The sequence below is a fragment of the Brassica napus genome, chromosome C5 (assembly GCF_020379485.1).
Source record: "Brassica napus cultivar Da-Ae chromosome C5, Da-Ae, whole genome shotgun sequence".
Classification (NCBI taxonomy): Eukaryota; Viridiplantae; Streptophyta; class Magnoliopsida; order Brassicales; family Brassicaceae; genus Brassica; species Brassica napus.
In genome coordinates this window covers 8,160,843-8,186,726 of record NC_063448.1, presented here as the reverse complement: position 1 = coordinate 8,186,726, position 25,884 = coordinate 8,160,843, and the positions used below count along the sequence as shown (strand labels likewise).

General features: G+C 40.3%; 9 protein-coding genes and 1 long non-coding RNA gene across 15 annotated transcripts; 3 read left to right on the top strand and 7 right to left on the bottom strand.

The window, feature by feature from the left end:
- Positions 1-1,420: 1,420 nt before the first annotated feature.
- LOC106396137 (factor of DNA methylation 1) lies at positions 1,421-5,227 on the bottom strand. 2 transcript variants are annotated; one of them, XM_048758166.1, is made up of 8 exons: positions 4,997-5,227; positions 3,404-4,319; positions 3,144-3,325; positions 2,938-3,027; positions 2,546-2,833; positions 2,254-2,466; positions 1,867-2,099; positions 1,421-1,643 (listed from the first exon to the last, which is right to left on the bottom strand). In XM_048758166.1, the coding sequence occupies exons 2-7, from the start codon at positions 4,311-4,313 to the stop codon at positions 1,869-1,871; spliced, it is 1,914 nt and encodes a 637-aa protein (XP_048614123.1). In that variant the 5' UTR covers positions 4,314-4,319; positions 4,997-5,227; the 3' UTR covers positions 1,421-1,643; positions 1,867-1,868. The 2 variants fall into 2 exon arrangements, with proteins under 2 accessions (XP_048614123.1, XP_013691907.1); XM_013836453.3 differs by lacking the exon at positions 4,997-5,227 and adding an exon at positions 4,747-4,876.
- Positions 5,119-5,981, bottom strand: LOC106396138. Its single transcript, XM_022702757.2, has 2 exons — positions 5,678-5,981; positions 5,119-5,595 (listed from the first exon to the last, which is right to left on the bottom strand). The coding sequence occupies exons 1-2, from the start codon at positions 5,793-5,795 to the stop codon at positions 5,228-5,230; spliced, it is 486 nt and encodes a 161-aa protein (XP_022558478.2). The 5' UTR covers positions 5,796-5,981; the 3' UTR covers positions 5,119-5,227.
- On the bottom strand, positions 5,119-8,875 carry LOC125587506 (probable disease resistance protein At1g15890). The gene is given in 2 exon segments (XM_048758162.1): positions 5,119-6,731; positions 6,734-8,875. Coding segments are annotated over 2 exon segments (2,655 nt in total). The 5' UTR covers positions 8,511-8,875; the 3' UTR covers positions 5,119-5,853.
- A 149-nt stretch (positions 8,876-9,024) lies between these two features.
- On the top strand, positions 9,025-10,823 carry LOC106390172 (Golgi SNAP receptor complex member 1-1). The gene is made up of 5 exons (XM_013830577.3): positions 9,025-9,366; positions 9,604-9,846; positions 10,032-10,199; positions 10,283-10,396; positions 10,512-10,823. Exons 1-5 carry the CDS (start codon positions 9,328-9,330, stop codon positions 10,623-10,625), a joined length of 678 nt encoding a protein of 225 aa, XP_013686031.1. The 5' UTR covers positions 9,025-9,327; the 3' UTR covers positions 10,626-10,823.
- A 49-nt stretch (positions 10,824-10,872) lies between these two features.
- Positions 10,873-12,148, bottom strand: LOC106390171 (uncharacterized protein At2g39795, mitochondrial). The gene is made up of 3 exons (XM_013830576.3): positions 11,828-12,148; positions 11,236-11,555; positions 10,873-11,138 (listed from the first exon to the last, which is right to left on the bottom strand). Exons 1-3 carry the CDS (start codon positions 12,074-12,076, stop codon positions 10,976-10,978), a joined length of 732 nt encoding a protein of 243 aa, XP_013686030.1. The 5' UTR covers positions 12,077-12,148; the 3' UTR covers positions 10,873-10,975.
- A 138-nt stretch (positions 12,149-12,286) lies between these two features.
- On the bottom strand, positions 12,287-14,169 carry LOC106390354 (DCN1-like protein 4). Of its 2 annotated transcripts, none has more exons than XM_013830797.3 (10): positions 14,062-14,169; positions 13,845-13,920; positions 13,627-13,711; positions 13,462-13,536; positions 13,326-13,362; positions 13,151-13,234; positions 12,997-13,057; positions 12,800-12,906; positions 12,638-12,703; positions 12,287-12,562 (listed from the first exon to the last, which is right to left on the bottom strand). In XM_013830797.3, the coding sequence occupies exons 2-10, from the start codon at positions 13,918-13,920 to the stop codon at positions 12,467-12,469; spliced, it is 687 nt and encodes a 228-aa protein (XP_013686251.3). In that variant the 5' UTR covers positions 14,062-14,169; the 3' UTR covers positions 12,287-12,466. The 2 variants fall into 2 exon arrangements, with proteins under 2 accessions (XP_013686251.3, XP_013686252.3); XM_013830798.3 differs by having other exon boundaries at positions 14,029-14,112.
- A 1,674-nt stretch (positions 14,170-15,843) lies between these two features.
- Positions 15,844-17,147, bottom strand: LOC125587505. Its single transcript, XR_007323786.1, has 2 exons — positions 16,599-17,147; positions 15,844-16,487 (listed from the first exon to the last, which is right to left on the bottom strand). It is a non-coding gene; the product is annotated as an uncharacterized LOC125587505 (long non-coding RNA).
- Positions 17,148-19,357: 2,210 nt separating this feature from the next.
- Positions 19,358-20,883, bottom strand: LOC106391158 (ribonuclease 3-like protein 1). 4 transcript variants are annotated; one of them, XM_048758160.1, is made up of 4 exons: positions 20,652-20,883; positions 20,287-20,497; positions 19,918-20,029; positions 19,358-19,807 (listed from the first exon to the last, which is right to left on the bottom strand). In XM_048758160.1, the coding sequence occupies exons 1-4, from the start codon at positions 20,709-20,711 to the stop codon at positions 19,654-19,656; spliced, it is 537 nt and encodes a 178-aa protein (XP_048614117.1). In that variant the 5' UTR covers positions 20,712-20,883; the 3' UTR covers positions 19,358-19,653. The 4 variants fall into 4 exon arrangements, with proteins under 4 accessions (XP_048614117.1, XP_013687196.2, XP_022558506.2 ...); XM_013831742.3 differs by having other exon boundaries at positions 19,918-20,032; positions 20,652-20,882; XM_022702785.2 differs by having other exon boundaries at positions 19,918-20,032; positions 20,287-20,494; positions 20,652-20,874.
- A 1,285-nt stretch (positions 20,884-22,168) lies between these two features.
- LOC106396129 (proline-rich extensin-like protein EPR1) lies at positions 22,169-24,622 on the top strand. The gene has a single exon (XM_013836445.3). It carries the CDS (start codon positions 22,316-22,318, stop codon positions 24,479-24,481), a length of 2,166 nt encoding a protein of 721 aa, XP_013691899.2. The 5' UTR covers positions 22,169-22,315; the 3' UTR covers positions 24,482-24,622.
- Positions 24,623-24,750: 128 nt separating this feature from the next.
- LOC106396132 (chlorophyll a-b binding protein CP24 10B, chloroplastic-like) lies at positions 24,751-25,884 on the top strand. Its single transcript, XM_013836447.3, has 2 exons — positions 24,751-25,129; positions 25,255-25,884. The coding sequence occupies exons 1-2, from the start codon at positions 24,912-24,914 to the stop codon at positions 25,802-25,804; spliced, it is 768 nt and encodes a 255-aa protein (XP_013691901.2). The 5' UTR covers positions 24,751-24,911; the 3' UTR covers positions 25,805-25,884.

The window sequence follows — 25,884 nt, the reverse complement described above, 5'->3', positions numbered from 1 at the left end:
GAGGTTGTAGTGTGGTGCTGGTATTTTGGCCGCAAGCAGTGGAATTGCTTTAAATGCCACAAGCTGGAGCGCTAGAGGGAATCCTGTGAGTGTAGGTTTTCTGTTGAAGAACCTGAGCTAGTGCTGCTACGGGGTTTGCAGCATCAGTGGGTGGTTTCATGCAGATAATGGTTTTGAGAAAAGACTCATGGCCTCAGGGGAAGTTAAAAAAGTCTTCAAGGTTGTCGGCCATACGCACATAGTGTAGAGTAGGCTTGGCAACTTGTTTGTGAGCGAGAAGCACACTGTCGACAATCATGATGAGTGCGAGTCGAAGCCTCTTGTCTTTGGGAATGGTTTGGTCAGTCTCAAGCATGTGCCCAATGTTAGCTATAGTTATGTGCGAGTCAGGCCCAAGTAGTTTTTGCCATAGAGGGTCCTTAGCAGGGTTTCTGATGTTGAATGAAGGTGTTTCATAGTTTGCGGGGAAAGGACCACAAGGGAGACCTGTGACAGTGTGGAATTCAGTAAGGGAGAACCGGAAGGGAGATCCACCAACAACTGGTCAGAGCGTATACTCCTGAAGGGGCAAAATCTGTCTGCACAAAAGGCTGTGGAAAAGCTTGTGCGAGACAGGGGACTGGCGAGCAGGGATGTCGAAGTGGCGACCAAAGCAAGAGTTCCTTATGATCTCAAACTCGTCTGAGCCGCGAAGGACATGACTGAGGAAACAGAGTATGTCGGGTTTGGAATAAACGTTTAACCGTTTGCGAAGAGCCGTTCCGGAAGCCGGCGATCTGGCCGGGAACACACACCAGTTTCTCCACCTCCAGTTAAAGGAAACTAGTTAGAATTAATGTTAGGTCAAAAAAATGTGAGAGATCAGAGTAGGAGATACGTACCAGTCATTGTTTGTCGGAGAATGGGCCAATGTCGAGGCGGCGACAAAGACAGCATGGTTCTGTAGCTGAGCCGCGGAGAACACAAACAATTGGGGTTCGGAGGAACCTGGAATGGAGAGCTTGAGGATATGAAAGTGGGATGAGTAATCGGAGATTTAGGGGATTACGCCGTGAAACTGATTTGGGAGATGAATGAACGACATCTAGGGTTAGAATAGAGAAGATGAAATTATGTGAGGTAAAAAATAAAAAAAATGACGTTAATACAAGTTAACTAAACTAGAGGTGTAAAAAGTGTTAACTAAACTAGAGGTGAGTTCTCAATTTATGGGGTAGTTAAGTCATTTTAGTACAATAAAGTACTCTACAAGTAGGGAGTATGTCTATGTGATATGGGAGAGGGAAAAAATATGGGTAACTGTAAAATTTTCGATATAAAATTATGTATCCTACATAACCAAATTATGATTCTTTTTATTTACTTTTTAATTAATATATTATATGATATGGGGAGGCTTATATGAGGAACTTGAGAGAAAAAGCATAAAACAGAACATTACTAATATGGAAAACACAGTAGCTTATGGCTGTTCGAAAAATCTTTCAAAGAAAAATAATCAAAGATACAAGCTGAAGAGCTAAGTCTGGGGGATACCGAGAGTAAACAAGTAACTCCTTTATTTTACATCACTTAAAAGCTCCTCAATCTCAGTTATTTAATAGACATAAAGCTTAACCATTACTTCTACTTCCTCCATCATCCTGCAACCAAAGTAGAAACACACCATTGGATTCTCCACAGACCAAATCAGAATTAAAGTTCTTCAACTAATGAGACCATGTCCCTGCTGTCATTTGTAACAAGAATTTGTACTCTAAAGCCTTCTACAAGGTTCTCATTTCTCAGGTAATAGAGTGTATAGCAAATTTAACATATAAGCTCTATAACGAGAGACCTGTGTCAACTGAGGAGGATAAAGCATACCTTCAGGTTCTTTTGCGTTTCACAGTTTTGATGTCGTTGGAGATGAAATTAATCACTTCCTTTAAAGTTGCTTTCCTTCCTACTTTGAAATTCCAAAGTTCTGAGGTGGTGTATCGACCACTGGCATTATACTCATTCATCTCCTCGAGAGCTGTTTTAACAGCGTTATGCACCTCTTCTCCCCACTCTCCTTTAAGCTTCTTAAGCTGCTCATCATCTTCGTCCACCACTTCCTGTTAACCATTAACCATCTAACACCATTACTGCTGACTCACAAAACAGTTATACCAAAATATAGATAAAAATTATCGACATTCACAGAATCACTGGTTTCTCCAACATATTTAACTCAGAAAGTGGGAGAAGACAGTGGGATAGAGAACATGCCTTTGCTTTGTCCCCGGTTCCTTCACGTTTGAACGGTTGCCATGACGAATCCTTGAGGTTCTCTTGCCATGTAGAGCAAAGGGTGGCAGCTTCAACCGTAGCTTCATCCTCCGAAAATCTCTTCTTGCAAACATTCAGGAACGGCTTCTCATCAAGTTCTCCCATCCTCTTGACCCCGATATCAGTTTCGGCACCCAACAATCCTGTCAAACCCTGAAAAAAAAGAGCTTTCAGACCTTTTAAACAACATAGGCAACAATCACAGATAGGTCCAACATTTGTGTGTTAGTACCGCAATTAGTTTTTTCCGTGCTGCTTGTATCTCATCATTGCTTTGACGTTCTTTTGTCATCAGTGCTGAGTTCATCTGCTCTAGTCCTTCTAACTCAGACTTCTTATCCTCCAGCTCATCATTCATCTCCTTCATTTTCTGCTTGACCGCCTCGTCATCATCATCCCCCAAATGTTTCATCACTTGTAGTTTGCCTTTCAGCTCTTGAATCTCCATTTCCAGTGTCTGTTTGGTGTCTAGCTGCGTCTCAAGCTGAAGGATCTTGCTCAAAGCCTCTTCCTTTTGCCTCTGCAGTTTAATAAGGAGAGAAATGAGGGTAAGGCTTCCCCCCCCCCCCCCCCCCCTTTTGGGTTTAAAACAGTCGGAATTGTGTTGTGTACTAGAAAATATACCTTATGCTCTTCCACAAGTCTCAAAACGCTCTCGTCAGCCTTTTTCTGCTCATGGGACGCTAACTGGAGGGAAATGTTCATAGCATCATTCTGACGAACCAAGAAAATACAAAATGATTATTAGTAACCAGGAAAACATAAATTTATACATATTCACAGACTGATTGCTTCTTATGTATGATAGTGAATACAGGACTGGATACTACCTTTTTCTTCTCTTCATCAAGCTTTTGCCTCTCCAGTTCAGTTAGTGCTTCCTTTTTGTCCAACGCCTTGGACCACTCCGAAAGTTTCTGCATCTTCTTCTCGAGCTCATTGCTTAGCCTCTCTTTATCGTTAAGGATCTTCTGGATGCTGAGAATCGACATCTGCTGCATCTTCTTCGTTTCTGAGGAGACGAAATAAATAGCATTAGTCAGATACCTTTAAACATGATAAGTGAATCATCAGCTTTTCAGTAACAAACCATTAGCATAAGCCTCGTGCAAGGTTTTCTTTTCGTCAAGGACCCTCTTCAGTGACATCGCCGTCTTGTTGTAACTGTACTGAACCTTGTTGAGATCTTCATTCGTCATAGCAATGATATCCGAAAGCTGTTCAAGAACGCTGTTCCTATCCTGCGCCTTTTCTTGAGAGATATCTGAAACCGTTCTCAGCTTCCCCTCCTTGGAGAGGTATTCACCAATGGGCCCTTCGGAGTGATAGTCCTCTGCACGTGCACACCAACCATAGGCTTTTTTGGACACTGAATCTCCTCCTCTCTTCTCCATCCACTCCTTTTTGCTGCAGCCTATACTCTCAAACTCCTTCTCAAGCTCCGTCGCGCTAGCAAACCCGCTCCAGTCGCTGTTGAACTTAGCAACAACCCCAACGGTCAAACCTTGCTCGACCCAAAAGGCGTGCACCTCAACAGGCTTGAACCTAGAAAGCTCCTTCAACCAACAAGCAGGATCAAGAAGAGCCTCCTTGTCATCAGTCTCGTTCAAAGGGCTAATGATAATCCCCATCCACGGCCAGACGTAAACCTCACCCGGTTTGGCTTCTGACTCGTTCAACTGAGGAGGAACAGGAGGAGGTCGTGGAAGCGGCTCAGCATCACCGGCGAGCTCGTTCTGTAAGTACCTTGCCAATGCGAGATGGTTAGCCTTCTGCTTAGCGCTTCTGCTGGCGGATCCTTTGGAGACTCCGGAGGCATGCGCCATCAGCTCCTTGTATTTGTAGTCTTGCTTTTTCTTGTTTGAGCAAAAGGGGCATCTCAGCGTCCCGTTCACTTTAACCTTGTACTTCCCGTTCTGGAGGAGCAGGTAAGGCGTTTCGGAGTAGTCGTCGATCTCTGACTCGCTGATCTCGGACTCTTCATCAGATGAAACAGCCATCTTTACCTGGAACACCATTGAAAAAATTGGAACTTTACAAAAGTGTGACTGTTGAAAATAAGCAATCAAGAGGATGACTCCATTCACCAGACAAGGTTAAGAAAATCTCTACGAAAAATCGAATTAGCTTTTTGAGTTAAAAATGCATGTTTAGAAAACCTTCAGCTAAAGTTTGCTGATCATCTAAGTTATGGACACAGACGAAATTCAAGGCAAGAACTGAGCTTTAACCCCCATCCACAAAGAAAAAAAGAGACTGATACAGGTTATACAATATCTGTTACGAGATCTACTTGTGCATGATAAGGAAGCGAAAGAAAAGTCCAAAATATTCTACAGACGATGTGAAGTACAGCGTTAAAAGCACGGGATGCCCTGAAGAAACACCACAGAAAAATACATTGGGAGGGCATGGAAGAAGCGTGGAGCTTACTTGAGTCGGCGAAGAAGCGAGGAGGAGAGGAGAGTGAGAAGCGAGGAATCCGACGAGAGATTTATGAGCAAATGCGCCAATAGGAAAAAGCTAGGGATCAGCTCAACAGTAAAGTAAAGTAGGGTAGGGACTAGGGATAGATATGAGAGAGAGAGAAAAAAAACAAATAAAAGAAAAGAAAAAAATTAGAAAACATAACAATAAATGTGTAAAGAGTGGGCTTTGAACCCGCGCCCTTTCGGACCAGTACCTGAAACTGGCGCCTTAGACCAACTCGGCCATCTTGACTAACGTTTGACCATTTCGAACCGGTGATTGTTCACCAGAACCGATAACAGTTTGAGCAGTTCTGTGCTTGTCGATAATCTCGAGGATGAACAAAGAGATTTTATCTTGAATTCAGTGAAAGTAAACATCGTTTTCTCAACTGTAAACTCAAAAATTCAAATCTCATTTAATCCTCTTTATTAATACAGTACATTCAAATGGGCAGGATGGGTCGGGATTGACCCGGATCCGGACGTGATCTTCGAGATTTCCAAAGGAAGAGAAGCAAAGCAGCGATGACCACTCCAACGGAGTCCGCGACGGCGTCTCTCGCGGAGGCACCTGCGGAAGGGAAGATACCGAACTGATCGGCAGCTTCTTTAGCCGCACCGGCGGCGAGTGAGAACGCAGATCCGATCCAGATGGAGTGACGCCGTAGGAAGGAGTAGCGGGAGAGAGAAGCGAGAGTTGAGAAGAGGAGAGAGATGGTGAAGCAGAATATTACATGGTAGAATTTGTCTGGAGCAAGCCAAGGGTCTTCTCCACCGTCATTAAACAGCGTCGTCTCCATCTTTTTTGCCTCTATCAAATGTGGCTAAAGGTGAAAACTTTAAAGAAAGAAACATCAAAGAGATAAAAGGAAAGAGAGAGATGATAACGTAACCTTGAGCCCTACTTGAGATTATAACAAAGTCTTTGAAGTTGAACTCTTTCTTTAACTTTTGATGAATGCAACTTAACAACAAGATCAATGAAACACTGACAGTACATAGTAAAAACATCGAGCTAAGAAGTCACAAATAATACTCAAGCTTGAAGGTGAAAGGCTGTGTCCGCTTTCTAAACACTTTCCTCTCTCTCCACATGTCTGAAACACTCGGTGTTAGCTTCGGGAAGGTTTGGACAGCCTTGGGAGTAAAACTGTCTCAGGTTTGGAACATCCAGAGGACTCCAGCAGATTGACCTCAGTTCATCCAAATCACTCGCTCTAAGTAGTTCAAGCTTTTCGAAAGGAACCACCACAATATTTGGATGCGCATTGATAATACTCATTCCTTTCTCTCTATTCAGTATCTCTTCTATACTTGATGGACCTGACACAGATAGAACCTTGAGACTTTGAGCAAACATTACCCATGTCAAATCCCTTGGACCTTCTAAACGGACTACATGTACAGCCGAAAGCTGCTTGAAGCCTGGAGAATTTGGACACTGAAGAGTCCCATTGCTTTCACATTCTATCTTTATCTCAGAGATTTTGGAGTTCCATATTGTAAACCGTTCAAGACGTCCCAGAGCTATAGTGTTTAATACCACAACTGGTGCTGACATATTGCTGAGACATAAGCTTCTAATAACCCTGTCCACTTCTTGTATGCTTCTCAGAATCATGACATCTTCTACCGTTGCTGTTAAAATCCTCAAGTGCTCCAAGAGTTGTATCTCTTTCATTAATATGTCATCAACGCAAACTCTCGAGCAAAACAGTTTCAACACTTGAAGATTTGGAACACTTGTTGCTATCCCGGAAACACTCTCAAGTTCACGAGTGAACTCCAGGTTCAACTCGATTAGTCGCCTCAGCTTCTTCAAACCATCTGGTAACGATTTGAGTCCTGTGTATGATAAGTTTAGATATTGCAAGGAACCTAAGTTGGAAATCTCTTCTGGTAATCCAGAAAGACTAAAGTTCCTCGAAAGATCTAAGATCACAAGTCAGGCATAAACCGAAAGAATTCACCTGAAATCTCCACCAACTTATTATTCTGGAGTAACAAGGTTGAGAGCTTGGGGCACTTGGCACAGCAAGATATCTCTGCAATCTGGTTGCTCATTAAAGACATCTTTCTCACAAGCTCCCACTTGATGTCTTTTGGTATATGGCCTAAATGCGCACCAGGTCTAGCACAAAAAGTTTCTTTAGACTTAGATGCTATCCACAGAGCCATCTCGCGTATCACATCATGCATTTTCACAGTCAATGTGAGGACACCATGCATCAGTAGATGGGAATGAACTAAGGAACCAATTATATCATAACCTTGATTCTTAGCTCCATCTTCGTTTCTGTTTTCATCAAGAAACCCTTCGTGAATCCAGTAACCTATCAACTTCTCCTTCCCTATTTCATAATCTTCCGGGAACAAAGAACAATATAGGAAGCACATTTTGACTTTCTCATCCTTTAAACTATCATAACTGAACTTCAAAATAGCAAGAATCTTCTCTTCCATCCCTGGAAACTCGTGGCTGGACGAGTTAAGAACGTTGATAGCATGATGCCATTCTTGTACAGTCTCTTTACTTGCCATGGCTTTGCCAATGACGCATAGTGCAAGTGGCAAGCCACAATATTTCTCAGCAATTTTTCTTGCGAGTGGAAGAACATCGTGATGGCTCTTTATAGGATTGTCTCCAACTTTCTGTTGAAACAGCTCCCATGCTTCATTCTTTGACAAACAAACAACTTCCATCATATCATCGATCTCCATGTCTTTGCAAACTTCCTTTGAACGGGTGGTGAAAACTAACTTGGATCCATTTTCTCCGGTTGGTGGTGGAACTCCCACCTTGTTCAAATCTATCTCACTCCATAAATCATCCAACAGCAGAACAAACTTCTTTCGGTTTAGAATAGTCTTTATGCGAGAGGCTCTCTCATTCTCAGTTTCTTGTTTCCATTCCTTGTCAAGGCACAACCTTCTCAAGATCTGCTCCTGAACACTTTCATTTTGCAAATCTTTAGAAACCACAACCCACATCACAACATCGAATCCATTAACCACTTGAAAGAATCTGTTGTTGATACAAGCCAAGAGTGTAGTTTTGCCCACTCCCCCCATACCGTAAAGACCCAAAGTTCTTTTGTCATCTTTCATGAGTCTGTTCCATGCCTTTTCCACCATTGAGTCCAAACCAACTGTGGTTTGGATATGCTTCTTCTCCACCTTCGGTACAGGAACTTTTTCAGCCACCACTTCAAAAACTCCTTTAGCTAGAAGACCTTCAACTTCTTTTAACATGTTCAAAACTTTTTTACCGTAGTTGCAGCTTGTTATGCACTTCTTAGAACAATAACTAAATAGACACAATCTTTTAGCTTCGGTTGACTTTGCCTCAAGCAGGTCGTTGACTTGGGATCCAACACATTGTACCCTTGAAAACCATCCTTGGACTTGAGAAAGCCGTTGCAGACCTTTATCTTCTTCTATGACAACTCTTCTTAGCAGATCATCTCGTCTCTCTTCAAGTTCTTGCATAGCTTTCTCCAGAGCCTTGAGGTTTGCTTCCATTTTGTGAATGTAGTTTCCATCACCGAATAAGCAGCCACAAGCGTGATTCAACGTTTGATCACACGATATGTCTAGCGATACACAGTTTCCCATCTTTCTCAAAGAGAGAGAGAAAGAGAGAAAGAAGAACACTATCGTATAGTAATGGTACCAGCACTCTAGTACTCTACACCAATAATGGAGAAACTGTTGAAAAGGTCTCATATCCACTAAAACTGATATGGAACAACAAATATGAAAACCAGCGCAGCTTCTTTGTGCACTAGGTTCTTTAATCGGTTAAAATCAAATTGAGCAAAATGAACCGAAAACATACTGAAACAAATTGAACTTGTCAATTAAACCGAAAAAAGTAAATCGAGCTTTCCAGTAAAAGTTAGTTTTGTTTTACGGTTCAGAGTTAACGGTGGAAAAAAAAAAAAAAAAAAGTAAAAAGTGATTCCATTTGTGGACGGACGGGTCCACACAAAACCAATCCGTAACACAAGTGAAGCAAAGCGTAAAAGAAACAGAGCGAGGTCGAAGAAGTGAAGCAAGGCGTAGTGAAAACGGAAAATAATGTCTTTATGGGCCTAATATATGGGCTTAAAATCATCCTGGACCAAGCGTTGTCGTTTCCCTTGGAAGTTTTATGTAAATCACGTGTCAATAGTAAGTTTGACTAGCACGTGTGAGTGCGTATAAGCTTAGGGTGGGTTGAGAAACACTGGATTAAAGCGCTCATAATCATCTTCGTTCTCGAATTAATTAGTTGATTAAGCAAAAAAAAAAAAAAAATTTGCCATTGAAGGGGCACGCAGAAAACTCTGTCTGCGTCTCCGAAGTCCGAACCCAACTCTCTTCTCCTTCTCTCGATCTGATCCGTTTCTACTTCTCTCGATATCGAACCAATTGGAAGGTTTAATCACGAGGAAGCTTCTTGGGGAAAGTTTAGCATCTGATTTGTATCTGAAAAAAAAAAACGTCAGACGATCCTCTTCTTTCAAAAAAAGGAGAGATTTTGACTGATTCATTAGACGCCATGGACGTTCCTAGCTCTTGGGATGCTTTACGCAAACAGGTAAACTCTTTGTGTGTTTTGATTCGAAGCTGCTGGGGAATTCTTTAGGACAGAACTACGAAGCTAGTAGCGTCTGAGATCTTTGATACTTGGTATTGGGTTTTGGTGAGCTAATTCGATATCATTCAATTGGGGAATTTCTTGTTGGCTCATTCTCGAAGTTATTATATTGGATCCAACTGTAATGTTAAGATACTTGATGCTTTGTTGTTGTTTGCGTTTTTGAATTTTTGGCAGGCTAGAAAGATTGAAGCTCAGCTCGACGAGCAGATGCATTCTTATCGCAGACTTGTTTCCACTAATAAGGCTTTGACAAAGTCGGATGGTGCAGAGAGTGATCTTGAAGCTGGGATTGACTTACTGCTAAGGCAACTTCAGCAAGTTAATGCGCAGATGCAAGCTTGGGTTTCTTCTGGTGGTTCCGAAATGGTTTCACATACTTTAACTCGACATCAAGAGATCCTTCAAGATCTCACACAGGTTATTATCACATTTTCTGACTCACACCATTTAACAAATACTTTATTATTTAGCTTGGGTTGATTATATGCTGATTATCAAGTTATTTTTTTTCTTTTCTTTTTGGACTAGTTTATGACAACCTATGTTGTAATTACTCAGTCTTTGTTCCTGTGTCTGAATGGCTACTTAATTCAAAATTGCAGGAGTTTTATCGACACCGCTCAAGTCTTAAAGCAAAACAAGAGCATGCTTCACTTCTTGAGGACTTTAGAGAATTCGATCGGACTAGATTAGACTTAGAAGAAGGGGGTGGCTCTACAGAACAAGCCCTGCTCAAAGAGCATGTTGGAATCAACCGCAATACAGCGCAGGTAAATAACATCCCTTTACCAGTTTATAGCTGTGTCACACCCCCCATTTCTTATGTGACCTCACTATTATATAAACCGTGCAGATGGATGGTGTTATTTCACAAGCTCAGGCAACGCTGGGTACACTCGTGTTTCAGCGTTCAACTTTTGGAGGCATCAACTTTAAGCTTAGCAATGTCACCAGCCGTCTGCCCACGGTACAAAGAGCTTTCCTTTCTCTTATTTGCGTTCTTTTTGTTTGGCTATGTCCCATGTTAGCGAGTAGCATTTTTATATCTCAACTCTGCAATACTAAGGTTAAATCCACTGCAGGTGAACACTATTCTGTCAGCGATAAAGAGGAAAAAGTCGATGGATACAATCACTCTTTCACTCGTTGCGGCTGTATGCACTTTTCTCATACTCATCTACTGGCTAACCAAGTAGAAATTGCCCGTTTCTTTGGATTCATCTCTCTGCAGGGCCACGTCGGGTTTTCCCCATTATGTTGATTTGTTATGTGATCATCAGTGTTCTAGTAAAGAATCTAAAGATCAAAACTATAAATATTTTGTGCAAGTGTACAGCGAACTTCATTCCTACTTTCCGGTTTAGCTTATTCAACCGTATGATTCTCTCGTCTTATACTGGTCTTTAGCTCTTTAGCATGTTTCCACATGAAGGATAATACGAGTATTTGAAAATGAATCTGACTTTAATGATAGAAAATTTAATCATAATTACGTACGTATCAGTACATCATCTGATGCTTGAGAATGTGGCATGGAGAAGAAATTTTATTTTTGCTCAACATAAGATTTGACAGTCTCCATCCACCTAATATACTCTGCTTTATCTTTGTTCTTCATGTACTGATGCAAGAACACAGCAAGATCATCGCTAATGCCTCTTTCCTCCAAAAATTGATAGACTGAGTCTTGAAGTTCATCTTCCATTTCCCTGTACATTAATCAAAGGAAGAGTTTTTAGTTTAATCAGAAACAAATGAAAGCAAACTTTATATATATATATAAAAAAAAAGATGAGATCAGTGTACTCGAATTCTGGTCCAACATAGGCATTAGGTGAGTTCTTGCTGCTTTTACGAACAAAGAACTTGGAGATCTGTATAGTATCAGGCCAAGCAGAACACATGATCTCTAAGGTCTGACCGTCCTTAGAGATGTTGACAACGAAGGTAATGTGAAGCTGAACATCTTCAGGGTCACTGCTTGTAGATTTTGACGATGGAACTGATCCATCAAACATGGTAGCTTCGATCTTAATATCTTCCGTGTCCCCATATTTTCTTCTCAAGCTAACCCACTGCTCTCCTGGCCGCTCGTCCACCGTGAATGGACCAAACCTGTCCTCAGGCTGCAAATACGTATCCAAAAAAAAAAAAGAGTAGACAAGATCATTCAGACAGAGACAGGAACCAGTTTCGCTGCAGTGTAATGAAAGAATATTGATTCAATCAGACAAAGCAGAGTGTATCTCTTCCCACATCATTTTAAATTGGGCGTTTAACCTCTTAAGATTCTCAAAACAGAAACAATTCAATGGGCAGTAAACATGAATCCATTTCCAAAGAGCTCTAACCTTTGCTATTAACAAACTACAGAGGTGGACTCGAGTTGCAAGGATACCTGAAGGGGAGGAGAGTGATCGAGCTCGGACTGAATCTCAGAACGAATTAATCGGAGGATGTTACCCTCGAACGCCGACTTCCTCATTTCCGACACGTAACTTCCCGAGCTTAGAAACTTGGGAACAATTAAGAAACTAGAGTTTTGAATTGGCTGAAGACATATCCTAGGGTTTCGGTAGGAAAACGAAGGTGATAATAATCTAGCAGATATCACTGTTCTTCTAAGATGTCTGAGGAGACGAGACATTGACAGAGGTGGGAGAAGAAGACACTAGCAGAAGCAAAGATCCGGTCTTCTACTAGGGTTTAAGCCTTTAAGGTGTTTATTTTATTTTTTAAATATTGATCTAATCTAATCAACACCGTCCGTTGTAAGACGAATCTGATGGTTATTCAAGCACTTTCAACTCGTTCGCACCAATTTTAACAATTGGTTTACTAATAAAACTGGATATAGAGTATTTCAAACATAGTGTGTTCCCCTCTATTGAAGTTAATCACATGTAACAAAAATCATATAATGTGTTTTTTTTTTAAACAATATGAAGAAAACTGAAATAAAATTCTGCTTGAATCTGTTTGTTGTGAGACAAACGATCCTGCAAACACCAAACGGATACACAGGTAAAAGCGCTTTTCAGGCTTGTTTTTCACGAATCCACTCAACAAAATTGTCGAGAACCAATGGCCATGCAAGCTCTGGATTGTATTCCGTCATCTCCGGGAAACTTATCTGTAAATTTTCTTTAGTTAGTTGATGACACTGCGGAACAAGCCGGGAACTAAGAAGAAGAGTTAGGAAACAGACCTCATTGCAGAACCTGTAAAAGCCCATCCATTGATCCATGTTTATGACTTTGTAGTCGTTTTGGATCTGTTGTCAAACACACACAACCTCAGGCATGGGGTTATAAGATTGCGAGTAAAGTATGAAAGAAAAAAGAAGAAGAGATTATTGAGTGAAGCAGACCTTTAAATACTCGACAAAGTAGTCAACTTGGGGTCGGAATGTAGATCCCATGACGATCTCCAGGAGTTGACATATAGTCTCAATGTCTATGCTCTTCTGCTTTTCCTCTGGCATTTTAACAGTAAACAAAGATCATATAAAAAAGCATGTGGAAAACAAAAAAAAAATCTCATGCAAGAGGCTGAAGTTAATCTTACCTGTTAAGCAATAGCGGAAGGCATAAGCATAGAAATCTGCAAAATTTGTTTGCCTCCTGACCTTTAAAGAGAGAGATTAAAAAAGGAAGAAAAAGCTTAAGCATGATTCAGTGCCGGCTCAGAAGAAGTTCGATCAAATCATAAAACTTGGAACCTCTTTCTCAAGCTCGGGAAGGGCTTTCTTCAGTTTATTAAGTGTATCAGCTCTTAAAGCCTTAAGGCCTCTTCTCCACTCCTCCTACACATGTACACAGTTAGCTACCAAATCCTGATTCGTGTTTATCAAACGAAAGAAGAAAAAAAAGAATCTATAGCTAACTCTTACTTACCTGTGTAAAGTAGCCTTGTTTCTCAGATTTCATTTTCCTGCGATGTGAGAGTTTTTTTTTTTTTAAATTGTGCTATTAAAAACTTTTGAAGGATGGATGGATGAATGATAATAAGGTGGTAGTAGTAGTGAAGTACCAAGCAAGCATCAAGATTCTGATATCAGTATGAGGCACTTCCAAATTGGAACAGAGCTCCTCTATTCCTTCAGGACTGGTAAATAACAATAATAACCAAAAACATATTTATTATTAAAGAGAAAAGCTGAATGAAGGAAGAGAGAAGAGAAGAGACGAGACTTACTCAATGAGATTGGAAGATGTGTTGGCGTACTGATTAAACAAATGGTCTATTCGATCCATCTCTTTAGTCGTCGCCTTACTCGAAGCTGAACCCATTTTTTAATCAATAAGTCATCATATTCGATTTCAATTGTCAAGTAAAAAGATTCTAAATCCAATTTTCACATAAACCCTAGGACGATGTTTTGGTTCAATGATCGGGGGGAAAGGAGGAGAAACCTGAGCGAAAGAGATCCGTGGTGGAAGATGTGATTGAATCCGATTTCTTCTTCGATGATGCAGCAGAACGACGCATCTGTTGATTTTGAGGCAGAGAGAACAAACCAAGTTTTAATTACTAAATACGCAAGCGAAAAAAAGGAAGAAAATAATAATAATAATTAAAATCGACAAAAAGAGAAACCCAGAAGAGGAAAAGAGTAGAGAGAAGATGCACCACGAACGCTAAGCTGAGACGACGACGAAGGACGGCACCTGATTGGATGTGAGAAGAAGAGACGATTGATTTCCTCTTATTATTATTATAGATAGATAGATAGATGGTACAACATTTTTATTATGTATCTGTATTTTATAACAACACTAGTGGTATTCCGGCGCTACGCGCCGGATTCATATGTTTTATTCTCTAATATTTTTCTAATGAATTCAATTTTTTATCTATTTATTTGATAGTGGTTAGAGATAGTAGTGTATTACTTTATTTTGAAGTTGTTTATGTCAAAAATGAATAGTATAAATGGTTTCATTGATCGATTAAATAAAAATAGAATAAATAGTTGATAACTACACCAAAGTAAATATAGTTGAATTTAAAACATAAAGTAAAATTGATGTTCCAAAAAAAACATGTAAATGCATGTGTTTGTTTTTGTTTATGGGAAAGTTCACATGTATGACATAATGAAATTAAAATTTTGGAAAAAATGACATAGACAATTTAGTATTATTTTTATAGTAAAAGAGCGATGTAATTTTTTTATTCGTAGGAGATATAAATCTCACATTAAGTTTTATGTACCTAGTTCATAGTAGTTGGTTGATGTTGAATTATATTTTTAATGTATAATCTCACATTAATTGTATTAGTAGGAGATATAAATCTCACATTAAGTTTTATGTACCTAGTTCATAGTAGTTGCTTGATTTTGAATTATATTCAAATAAAGTCGATGAACTTAGTCATTTATACTATTAAAGCATAATTCCTATTAGGATTATGCCTTTGATTTTGAAATTATTTACAATGTCATGTCATTGACATTTAATTTTAATATAAATATTACTTATTTAAATTAATAATATGAATATTCCCTATATTTATGGTAATTAATACTTTCCATATTTTGTGAATTATAATAATTCTAATTTTTATGCAAACTATACACTCCATTAAATTTAAATATACTTTTTCGTGCATAGTATTATTTAACGATCGAATATGAATATATAAATAATAGTTTTTGAATTTTTTTATTTATTATATTTTTTTTACATAATAATGATATCGGATCGTACATATTTTTAGATTTTTACTGGATTTCTAGAATTTTTAGTTAAAATTCGTTTTATTAAATTTGAACCGGATTATACACAGGTCCCTGGATCTATCGATTCACGGGTCTGTCGGATAAGAAAATCAAATAGTATAATAGAACAATTTGTTTAAAATTCAATTAGAACAACTTTAAAATTATTATTTTAAAATAAAAGTTATAAACTCAATCGAATTTTATCAGAATAGTAAAAAATTATCGGCGCTTTTAAAGAGCGGATCAAAATCTAGTTCTCTTATAAAATAATAGCAGTGGTCGTATCTCTTAGTGATCTTGTTTGGATGACATATTATTGTAGACTTAATAACCCCCACTTAGTTGTTTGTAGAGGGGTGGGTGAGGTAACAGCCGAGTAGCTCATAATTGAGAGTTTGTGTTATTGTCTATTTATTGTGACCGTTTTTTTGGAATACGCTTATGAGGGCTTGGCAGCCCTAACGAAGAAGACCCATGGGTGAGCGAGCCACTTATAGGTAAATTACATTGTGTTTGTAGGTTTGTTATATTTTCCTGTAAAATTTTATGCTATAGATTTCTCATACAATTAAGTTATAATATATGCGGGACGTAGTCAAAAACACACAAACGCACAAACATTAAACCAATATCTTTATGTGTACTTTTGAATGTTTCTAGGGACAGGGGAATGTAAACCCATGAAGAAAAAATCACAGAAAAATTGCAGGAACGTATTCAATGTTTCTAACGATATGAAAACAATAAGGAAGATGTTTTGTAAATGCATATTGTTCTTCTCATGAAAAAGCTTGTCAATACAAACCTGAGTCTGTAGAGATACATAGTGAAATAAACTAATAACAGTCGTTTGTCTCAAACATTTGCGGGGTCTCAGAGACAACATTTCGTAGCTATGTGCGTATCTGTTTTAGATTTCTGGCCTGTGAAGTATGGAAAGATAGTCAGGATGGTATAATTTTGTTATTTTCTATGAAAGTTAATTCCGGGCAGAGCTAAGCTGTTACTTGCTTGTCCTCAGATTACAGAATATCTCTGCCTTCTCGCTGGAGCTTCTTCGAACATTTTGAGCAACCAATATAACTCCATCATTTCTCTGTCTGAAATCCAGTAACTTTAGCGTACAGAGGAACTCAATTATCTGCAATCAATTATAGAACAACAACAATTAGAATGGACAACTTAAAGAGTATCTTTAGGTAGATTTTTATACGTTGACCTGAGGTTCAGATGTGATAAGGTTGAGCTCAGAACGATGAGAGGTTCTATTTTCTGTGCATGAAGAAGCTTAGATGAAGAGACAGTCTAGTTTGTGGTACCCCCAACCAACCTGCAGGAAGATAAAAGTGACAGGACAGAAAATGTAAGAGCAATTCATAGACCAATATATTTGATGCACATGATGTGGTGGATATGTAATATTAGTTTCAGAGTGACTTACTTTTCATAGTATTCTTTTCCAACATCTGAATTATAGTGAAAGTAGATATGGGATCCAGATGTTGCGGTGAGAAATAACCGGCCTGCATAATGGATTGTTAGTCAATGGAATTCCCAGCGCACACCTCTTCAGGAAGAGGAATCATGTCAGCATTAATTCCATGTGAGCAGGTAAAGGTGGAGTGGCAGCTGCAGTTCATTCAACCATCCCAACAACATCAATCCCACTGTTGGTCTTAGGGGCTTCTCTGGTCGCACCATGATAAGCCTTAGTTTTCACAGCTCCGGCGCGATGGTTCCTCTCTGTGCATAGACAATTTAAAAAAAGGAGAACTAAATAGAGTGAGCCGAGTACACATATAGACAATGGGTGGCATGTACATGTTCCGGAAAGTTTGTCAGGGGCTGACGTTCATTGTCATCAAAGATTCTTGCTATGGTAAAAGACTAATGTTTAGAAGAGAAGTTGAAATTCAAACAGCTTTAACTTGAAAGTGTAGGTTCTGCCTACTAAATCCTTTAAGTTCTGTGTGGTCGTCTAGCATCTGTGTCTTCAACAGATGCGTCCTGTTTCCAAAAAAAAAAGATTTAGTAAGCTGAGTTAACATTTGGCAAAAATCCTAACACATTTCCAAATGTAATGTTGACCATATTACCATGATTTGTGCGGGGTTGTATCTTAATACAAACTATTCCTTTTTATCTCTGAAACTCATGGAAGGCTTGCTTTCTCATTCTCATCCTAGTTTTGAAAATCCAAACTCATAAACCCGTTAATATCAGTTATAAGCATGTAGGATATATAAAGAAGAGAAAACACATCATTATTGGTTTTTATGCTAGAAACAACAGAGCTAAGTCTTATTAATTAAACTTTTATTAGTTGGGATTTCAGGTGATCACATAACTTAGTTTCTGGACACCTTTATACTTGGTGGAGGTTGAGGAAGACCCGCCATCTCTGACGCATTCCCTGCGTAGTGTTATGTTTCAGAGATTAAGAACTGAAGCACGCTAAGTGTATAGTTGAAATAAGGGTGGTCGAATTTCTAACGCTTCCAGGAAGATCTTGCTGGCTAGACACTCTTGATCAACATATAAATGGGTGCTTGATGTAGCATATAGGAAGAGTAGACCTGAGAGAAAATAAAAGGGAAGCATTAATGTAATTCACAATATTAGTACCTCCAACTAATTTGGACTAATGTTCATGGCTAAGATGACCTTCTCAACACCTAGGAGACTCAATTTGTCATGGAGGTTGGTGGGAGCATGTCAAAAACAATGAGGTATACAGTTTTGTCACTGCATAGTTGGGACGATGTGCTATCATAAAACATGTTAAAATAAAAGCTACATCTATGAATCCAATTTACGTACATAAAATGGTTCAGGTGTTAGTTACATACCTCTCAATTCTTAGGGTCACCATTATAACGTTTTGGGTTTCATCGTTCCATATGGTTTTGATGCCCCTTAATTCGCCAACAATATCTGCAATTTAACAGTCAGCAGGAGGTTAGTTTTAAAAAAAAAAATTGGTAAGAGAGACGCAATGGCTAGGTTTGTTATTGAATCATACCTGACAATCCTTTGTTCATGGGAGGAACATCAATTGTTCATTCGTACGGAACATGAATATCTCTGTTGGACGGGTTTATAGTCTCGGCAATCTCAACGAAGGTGGACTTCCATGAACCTAATAGCAACGACGGCCGCAGTCGAGAGCTTGAATCGGACCAGTTTTAAGAGAGATGGGGGTTGTGAAGAAGATTGTCGAACGATTAGATTGTTTGAGGGTTTCGTAAGGGTGCAATACATTGCAACGGATGGACAGGAAGCTGAATGGACCAAGTACTGGGATGCTTTGATTGCTTCCCATCATTAACATCTACGGCATTATCGTTTGGAAAATGAAAACAAAACGTTGAGGATGCCTCCGACTACATACACAGCAAAAAGTAAAGATGTATTTATTAAATGGGCCAAGACAATTTGATATAAGCCCGAACAAAAGTCATAAACAGGGAGAAAGCTCGTAATGGTTTTTTAGAACGAAATAGTTTGTTTCGTTTAAGATTTATTTAAGGTGACACATGTCACTAATTGCCCAATGCTATATGCTGAGGTGGATGATTGTGGAGATACCATACTCTACTTTATTATTATAGATATACGCAATCATAAAGTACGTACATTATTTTATCTCTTTTTTTGTTTTGTTTTTAGTTTCCCACTTGGTTCGAGATACTAATTCAATTTTTCCTGTCAAGTAACAGTCAGAGATGTACTTATATGAATTTATATCCCTCAAGCTTTTGTTGTCAGATGTTCAACCCTTATCTACTTGAACATTTCAAATGCTCTTTCATTAACCACTGTTTAAAACACACAATACCATATCTTCCCACTCAATCACAAGTGATTTATACAGTCAACAGGATCAATAGGTCTATTGTTGGTTGAATTGGGGGAGAAGGGTTTGTGCTCATCATCTCTGGATGATTAGTGATGATGCACAAGAGAGCAAAAACTTTTCTTACAAATGCATGCCACAGAATAGGCGATACTATTTGCTCTCTCTCTTAAATCTCCACCCTTGCCTTGAGACTATACTAGTCATGCAATAGATGGTAAAGGAGCAGTTTTCAGTCAATACAAGTCCTTTATTTATCTACTATATATATATATCTTTGACAAATATCATTTCATCTGAGTCCACTCTTTGAGTGACAGTTGTGGTGAGAAACAAAAGAGATCGAAATGATAACCATACTTTTAAAGTTTACTCCCTACTAATGTAACAGAAAAGATGATCCTTGTACACAAACTTTGATAGATATCAGAATAGTCTCGAGGTGAGCTATGTTTACCTTTTGAGCTCCCTACCTAGGTAGAGCTTCTTCTATCAAATGCTAATCAGCTGAGGGCCAATTAACATGAACAAAACTAGAAGACTACGTAGTCATGTTAACAGATTCTAAATGGCAAAGATCATCATTGCACGCTTCTCCTGTTGCCTTGTCCGCCCTCTCACGACCACAAGCTTTGTCAGTCTAAAGGGTATGACCCACATTCTTGAGAAACCAAAGGGCTACTTCTGCTGCCTGCTCAGCTGCGATCTTCTTCTTGTTGTGTGGATCCCCTAAACACTCCAGTACCGTTATCCCTGAAACTTCCTTGATTTCAACACTGACTTCGACTTTAAATCTGAACCAAAACAAAACAAAACAAAGCTAACATGTTAGAAGATTTTAATTTGAAAAGAAGAAAAAATGTAAAAGACAGAGAGAGAGTGCAGAAACCAAACCCACACTTACAGTTTCGTATTGTCAGGGCCGTCTTGGCTGAAGAACGTATACAATGGTGCTTTCCAATGCCTCACACCGCATAGCTTATACAACTGTTCTCTGGCACACACTTTCTGAGCCTCTTCTAAACACACGCATTTAAAAAAAAAAAAAAAAAAAATGTCAATATAGATGTAACAACATGCATCATCATAACTAAAAACCTAAGACATGATCTGAAAACTTTTAGCTTTTCATTCAATGAAATTTTGTAGAAACATATCAAGAAAGGGAACAGTTTCATTCAATAGAGTGACAGCTTTGAATGCTTAAAAGCTAAAACCCTTGTAGCTTAATTACAAAACCGCAGATAAGTAAAAATGAGTAAAAGTCCATTACCTTCAGTAGTATCGGGCTTGGTTGCATGAGGCACCAAAGCTGCTGCTGCTTCTGGTTCAGAAACTACAGGAAGCTTATTCTCAGCCTCTACATGTCTGATGTTTGACTCCATCTTTGAAGAGTCGTTGTCTTCTTCAACATCATCATTCAGCTTCCTCATCTTAAACCCATTTTCGCATCTCTGTATCACCATCCTCGGTTTTGGTGTCTGCTAATTAACCAAAACAAAAATGGATCAAGCCCCAAAACAGTTGAAAACTGACACTAAATCAAGTTAGGGTATCCCCCAAAAGCTGATTCTTTTTCTTCCCCAATTTTGAAGATTTCAACCGGGAAATTTATATATCAAATCGGATTTTTCTTACCATAGAGATAGAGGAAGCGTTGGGAACTGGTGATGAGGGATCTTCAGGAGGGAGATACATCGTTGAGACTGAGAAGATGACAAAGTGAAACTTTTTTTTATAGATTAGCTCGAATATCTAATCTTCTGGTGACCTTTAACTTTCCCAGTAATAAGTAGTTCGTGTCTTGTGTGTCGGAACTCGGAACCCCATGTGTTTATCCGTGTACCTGGGAGATATCATAGTTAATTAAAGGGAAAAAAAACAAAAATAGCACTAAATCAAGTTTTTGTTACCAAACTAGCACTCAAGGTCAAAAGTCACAAAAATAACACTTAATGTTTTATCAAAAGTCACAAACTTATAGTTTAAAGTTAAAGGGTGGGGTTTAGGATTTAGGGTTTAGGGTTTAGGGTTTAGAATTTAGGGTTTAGGGTTTAGAGTTTAGGATTTAAGGTTTAGGGTTTAGGGTTTAGGGTTTAGTGTTTAGAGTTTAAGGTTTAGGGAGTTTAGGGTTTAGGGTTTAGAGTTGAGAAATGAGGTTTTGGGATAAGATTTCAAATTTTGAAAAATAAAAAAATTAAAATTTTGAATGGATAAACTTAGAAAGGTGCTATTTTGATCATTTTAGTTTTTGAGTGCTATTTTTGTGATATAAACTTAGAAATGTGCTATTTTGGAGATTTGTCTTTAATTAAATGGGGGTTTAAATTTAAAGAGGCTTTTGCTTCATTTCGTATATTAACGGCCCTTCAAGGTCACTTTTAATGGGCTGACTTAGAGACGGTTTGAAGAAACTGGCCCAATACGAATAAGGCCTTTTAAGTTTTGCTTTTTTTAATGTGTGGTGGGGTCAGGTAATAACGCAGAGCAGCTTACGCAACGGCGTGAGACAAGATTACAATTCTCGAAAAGAAGAATTCGTTTCTAATTCAATGCGGTTTTCTTCGCAGCAGAGAAGAATCGAAGAGTTTGCGCCACGTTATATGTTTATTTGCATGCATTTACTTCTTCTACTCTCTCACTTACCGTTTGTTTGTCATATTATCTACTCTACTCAATGTATTTCATCTCCACGTACGTTCCATTCTTGCAGATGGCGTGAATTTTTTTTTTTTGGTAAAATGCAGATGGCGTGACTTATTTGACCGGTTTTGATCAAACCGGATCTTTAGACCATGATATTTAACAAACAGCTTTTAAAATCCAACCATCATGATCTTGGTTGGTCTATTGTCTATATTGATGGAACAATGATCGGAAGAGATAAACTATAGTTCTAGCCGCTTTAGCGCTGTTGCTTAAAGTCAGACTTACTATAAATAGAATGGTGTATGCGTTTCACATAGACTCTAGACCGGAATGGATCTTATGCGATCCTAAAGATTACTACAAATATACAACACAAACAAAATAGTTGTCAATATTCACTTCAATATTCTTTGAACAGAGAGGCTGTGGGCTGGCTAACACTCACTTCAGAGCTCTAAATTACGAGTAGTCAGTTTTACTTATTGCATCTTTGCATTGGATTGTGAAACCAAATAACTATTCTCCTTTATTACCAAAATCATTCATTGAATCCTTACAAAACTAAAGTCTTTCTTTCGTAGTGACAAACGTAAGAATTCCCAAAATTCGAAAATATTGTCGACCGTCAATGATTCTACTATAAATGTATACACATGTGTTGTTCAGTTCTTGCATGGCTTAGGAAGTTAGAAGAAAAAACAGAGATGAAACGAGTTGTAATTATATGTGTAGTTACACTGCTGTTGTTTAGTGTTTCAATAACAGAATCAATAACTAATTCGCAGACACACAAAGACCAAGACAAGAAAGGTTTGGTTAGAAAAAGGCACAGAAGAGTCAAAAGCAGAAGACAAAACCGAAGTAGAAACGGCGAAGCCTTTGCTACTAAATGCGATGTGTTCTTTAGATGCGTGTTCGGCACTTGCGGTCAATGGAACTTCCCAATTGTGCCTTGTCCTGAAAACCCTTTCTTACCTCCTCCGCAAAATTTACCACCGCCTATTTCACCACCACCACTGCCACCCCCGGTTGTCACACCATGCCCGCCACCACCGTGTGTTACTTGTGTAGAAGCATCACCACCACCACCGCCAATCCCCGTTCCTTGCCCACCTCCACCATTGCCACCACCATCGCCTCCTCCTCCCGTGCCTTGCATTACTTGCGTCACAACCCCGACACCGTCTCCACCCCCGGCGCCTTGCATTACTTGTGTCTCAGCCCCGGCACCGCCTCCTGCTCAGCCTTGTGTTGTTTGCACCACGGCACCGGCTCCACCTGCACCAGTACCTTGCCCACCGACACCAGTAGCACCCGTTATCCAATTTGTCCCTACACCGATTATACTCCCTCCATTACCACCTTTATTTCCAACTCAGCCACCACCAACACCATCGGCAACGCCTTCTCCGGTTCCAATCCTACCTCCACCTACTCCAGTGCTACCACCACCAACACCATCAGCAACGCCTTCTCCGGTTCCAATTCTATCTCCACCTACTCCAGTTCTACCCCTCCCGCCACCTTCTGCTCCTCTTCCACCACCATTATCTTCTTCTCTTCCATCACCACCCCTTCCATTAGTCTTATCTCCACCACCAACAGTACCTGGCGGCTCAGTTTCTCAGCCACCATTTACGATGACACCACCTCTTTTAGGTGGTGGAGCCCCGGGAATCACAGCTTCACCTCCTCCTCTATTACGCGGTGGCACTCCGGGAACCATTAGTTCACCTCTTCCTCCTTTATTTGGCGGCGGCTTTCCAGGAATCACCGGTTCACCTCCTCCTCTTTTAGGCGGAGGCACTCCAGGAATCACTAGTTCACCTCCTCTTTTAGGAAGGGGAAATCCAGGAACAACCAAATCACCTTCTCCGCCTCCTATTTTAGGAGTAGGAGTCCCAGAGACTAATGATACACCTCCTCCGCCGTTGGTCGCCGACCTCCCACCAATGCCACCAGTGACATGGTTTTCACCACCTGAAGGAACCAATGGATCACCACCCCCATCACCTGTTATCCTCCTTCCTCCGCCATTAGATCGTTCTACATTAACACCACCAAATTCACCATTTCCACCTCCGGATATAACCACAGGAACTCCACCACCCGCCCCAGATACCCCTTCGCTACTCCCACCACCAGTAGACAACTTTCCACTGATCCCATCGCCGCCTGAACAAACTACGCCAGAGTTTCCACCACCTGATGAAACAATCGAGCCACCAATTGACCAGTCAACACCACCCGAGATTCTGCCTCCACCAGTTGAAGATTTTCCGCCAATTATTCCTCCACCGGTTCAAGACCTACCTCCGATATTACCACCTGACCAAACAACTCCAGAGTTTCCACCACCCGATGAAACAACCGAGCCACCAATTGACCAATCAACACCATCGCCAGTAGTCCTTCCCGTGATTCTGCCTCCACCAGTTGAAGATTTTCCGCCCATTTTACCTCCACCGGTTCAAGAGTTGCCGCCTATTTTGCCTCCACCAGTTGAAGATTTTCCGCCCATTCTACCCCCACCGGTTCAAGAACTTCCACCGGTTTTCACAACACCTCCGATCTTGCAAGATCCACCGACAGTTCCAGTATTCTCCACACCACCAGTGCTAGGAGATTTCCCACCGCAAACTCCCGTCTTTACCACGCCACCGGAGGTAACGAATCCATGGCTACCGCCGGAGCAACCACCGGTTACGTCCATCCCAACAATACCGGAAAATCCATATCCAAACCCGGACATGGGTTCAAATCAACCGGTGGTTCAGCTTCCTGCACCCTCTTGGGATTCCCCGCCATTTAATCGCTGATTTCCTGTATTTTCAAATTTCTCCTTTTTTTAAATGATAAATATGTAACGTAACCTAAACGTAATAAGCGAGCAATGCCACCTCGTACATATTCATATGGCTGTAATTTGCATTTTCAACAAGTTAATAATTAGAGTTGTCCACGTGTCATTTTAGATTAAAAAAAAAAACAGAATATACAAATACCGAGTTGGCAAGTACGAGACAAGGGTGAGTGATGTGGATATGGTGAAGTTGGTTCTGAGTTCTGATTGGTTAGATATCTATCCACGACAGCCTCTGAGATTTCGTCTATAGATTCTCATCATCTCCTCATTGTCCCTCTAAATCTCCCCTCTTCGATTCCTTTTTTCGAGAAAGAGAGAAACACAACACTCACTTCCACTCCAGAGAGAGAAAAAAAAAACAGAGGAGACTTATTAGAGTTCTCATGGCGATGGCTGTCTCCGGAGCTGTGCTCAGCGGGCTTGGTTCTTCGTTCCTCGCCGGAGGCAAGAGGAGTGCCGCCGCGTTGGGAAACGCTGGAGCTCGGAGAGTTGGTCGGAAAACTCTGATTGTTGCTGCTGCGGCTGCTCAGCCCAAGAAATCGTGGATCCCCGCCGTTAAAGGTGGCGGCAACTTCCTTGACCCTGAATGGCTCGACGGCTCGTAAGTCTATTCACTCAAAACTCTCTGTTACTAGCATGAACAATGGAACAATGATGATTCTGATTTTCTTGAACGATCATTTGTACGTTGAATATTTCTAAGTCCTACGTGAATGGTTTTGACAGGCTACCCGGAGATTTCGGGTTCGACCCATTGGGTTTGGGAAAAGACCCGGCTTTTCTGAAATGGTACAGAGAGGCAGAGCTGATCCACGGCCGATGGGCGATGGCAGCTGTTCTTGGAATCTTCGTCGGCCAGGCATGGAGCGGCGTGCCATGGTTCGAAGCCGGAGCTGATCCACGCGCCATCGCGCCGTTCTCTTTCGGAACGCTTCTTGGGACCCAGCTGCTTCTCATGGGCTGGGTGGAGAGCAAACGGTGGGTGGACTTCTTCAACCCGGATTCTCAGTCTGTTGAGTGGGCGACCCCGTGGTCGAGGACCGCTGAGAATTTCGCTAACTACACTGGTGATCAAGGATATCCAGGTGGAAGATTCTTTGATCCGTTGGGTCTCGCCGGGAAGTCACGCGACGGTGTGTACGAGCCAGACAGGGAGAAGCTGGAGCGGTTGAAGCTTGCGGAGATTAAGCACTCGAGGCTCGCTATGCTTGCAATGTTGATCTTTTACTTTGAGGCTGGTCAGGGGAAAACGCCTCTAGGTGCCCTTGGTTTGTAAGAATAATGATGTTTTTGAGTCTGTAGATATAACCTCTCCTTGCTCCCTCTTCTTCAATGTGACATTTTGAGTCAAGATCA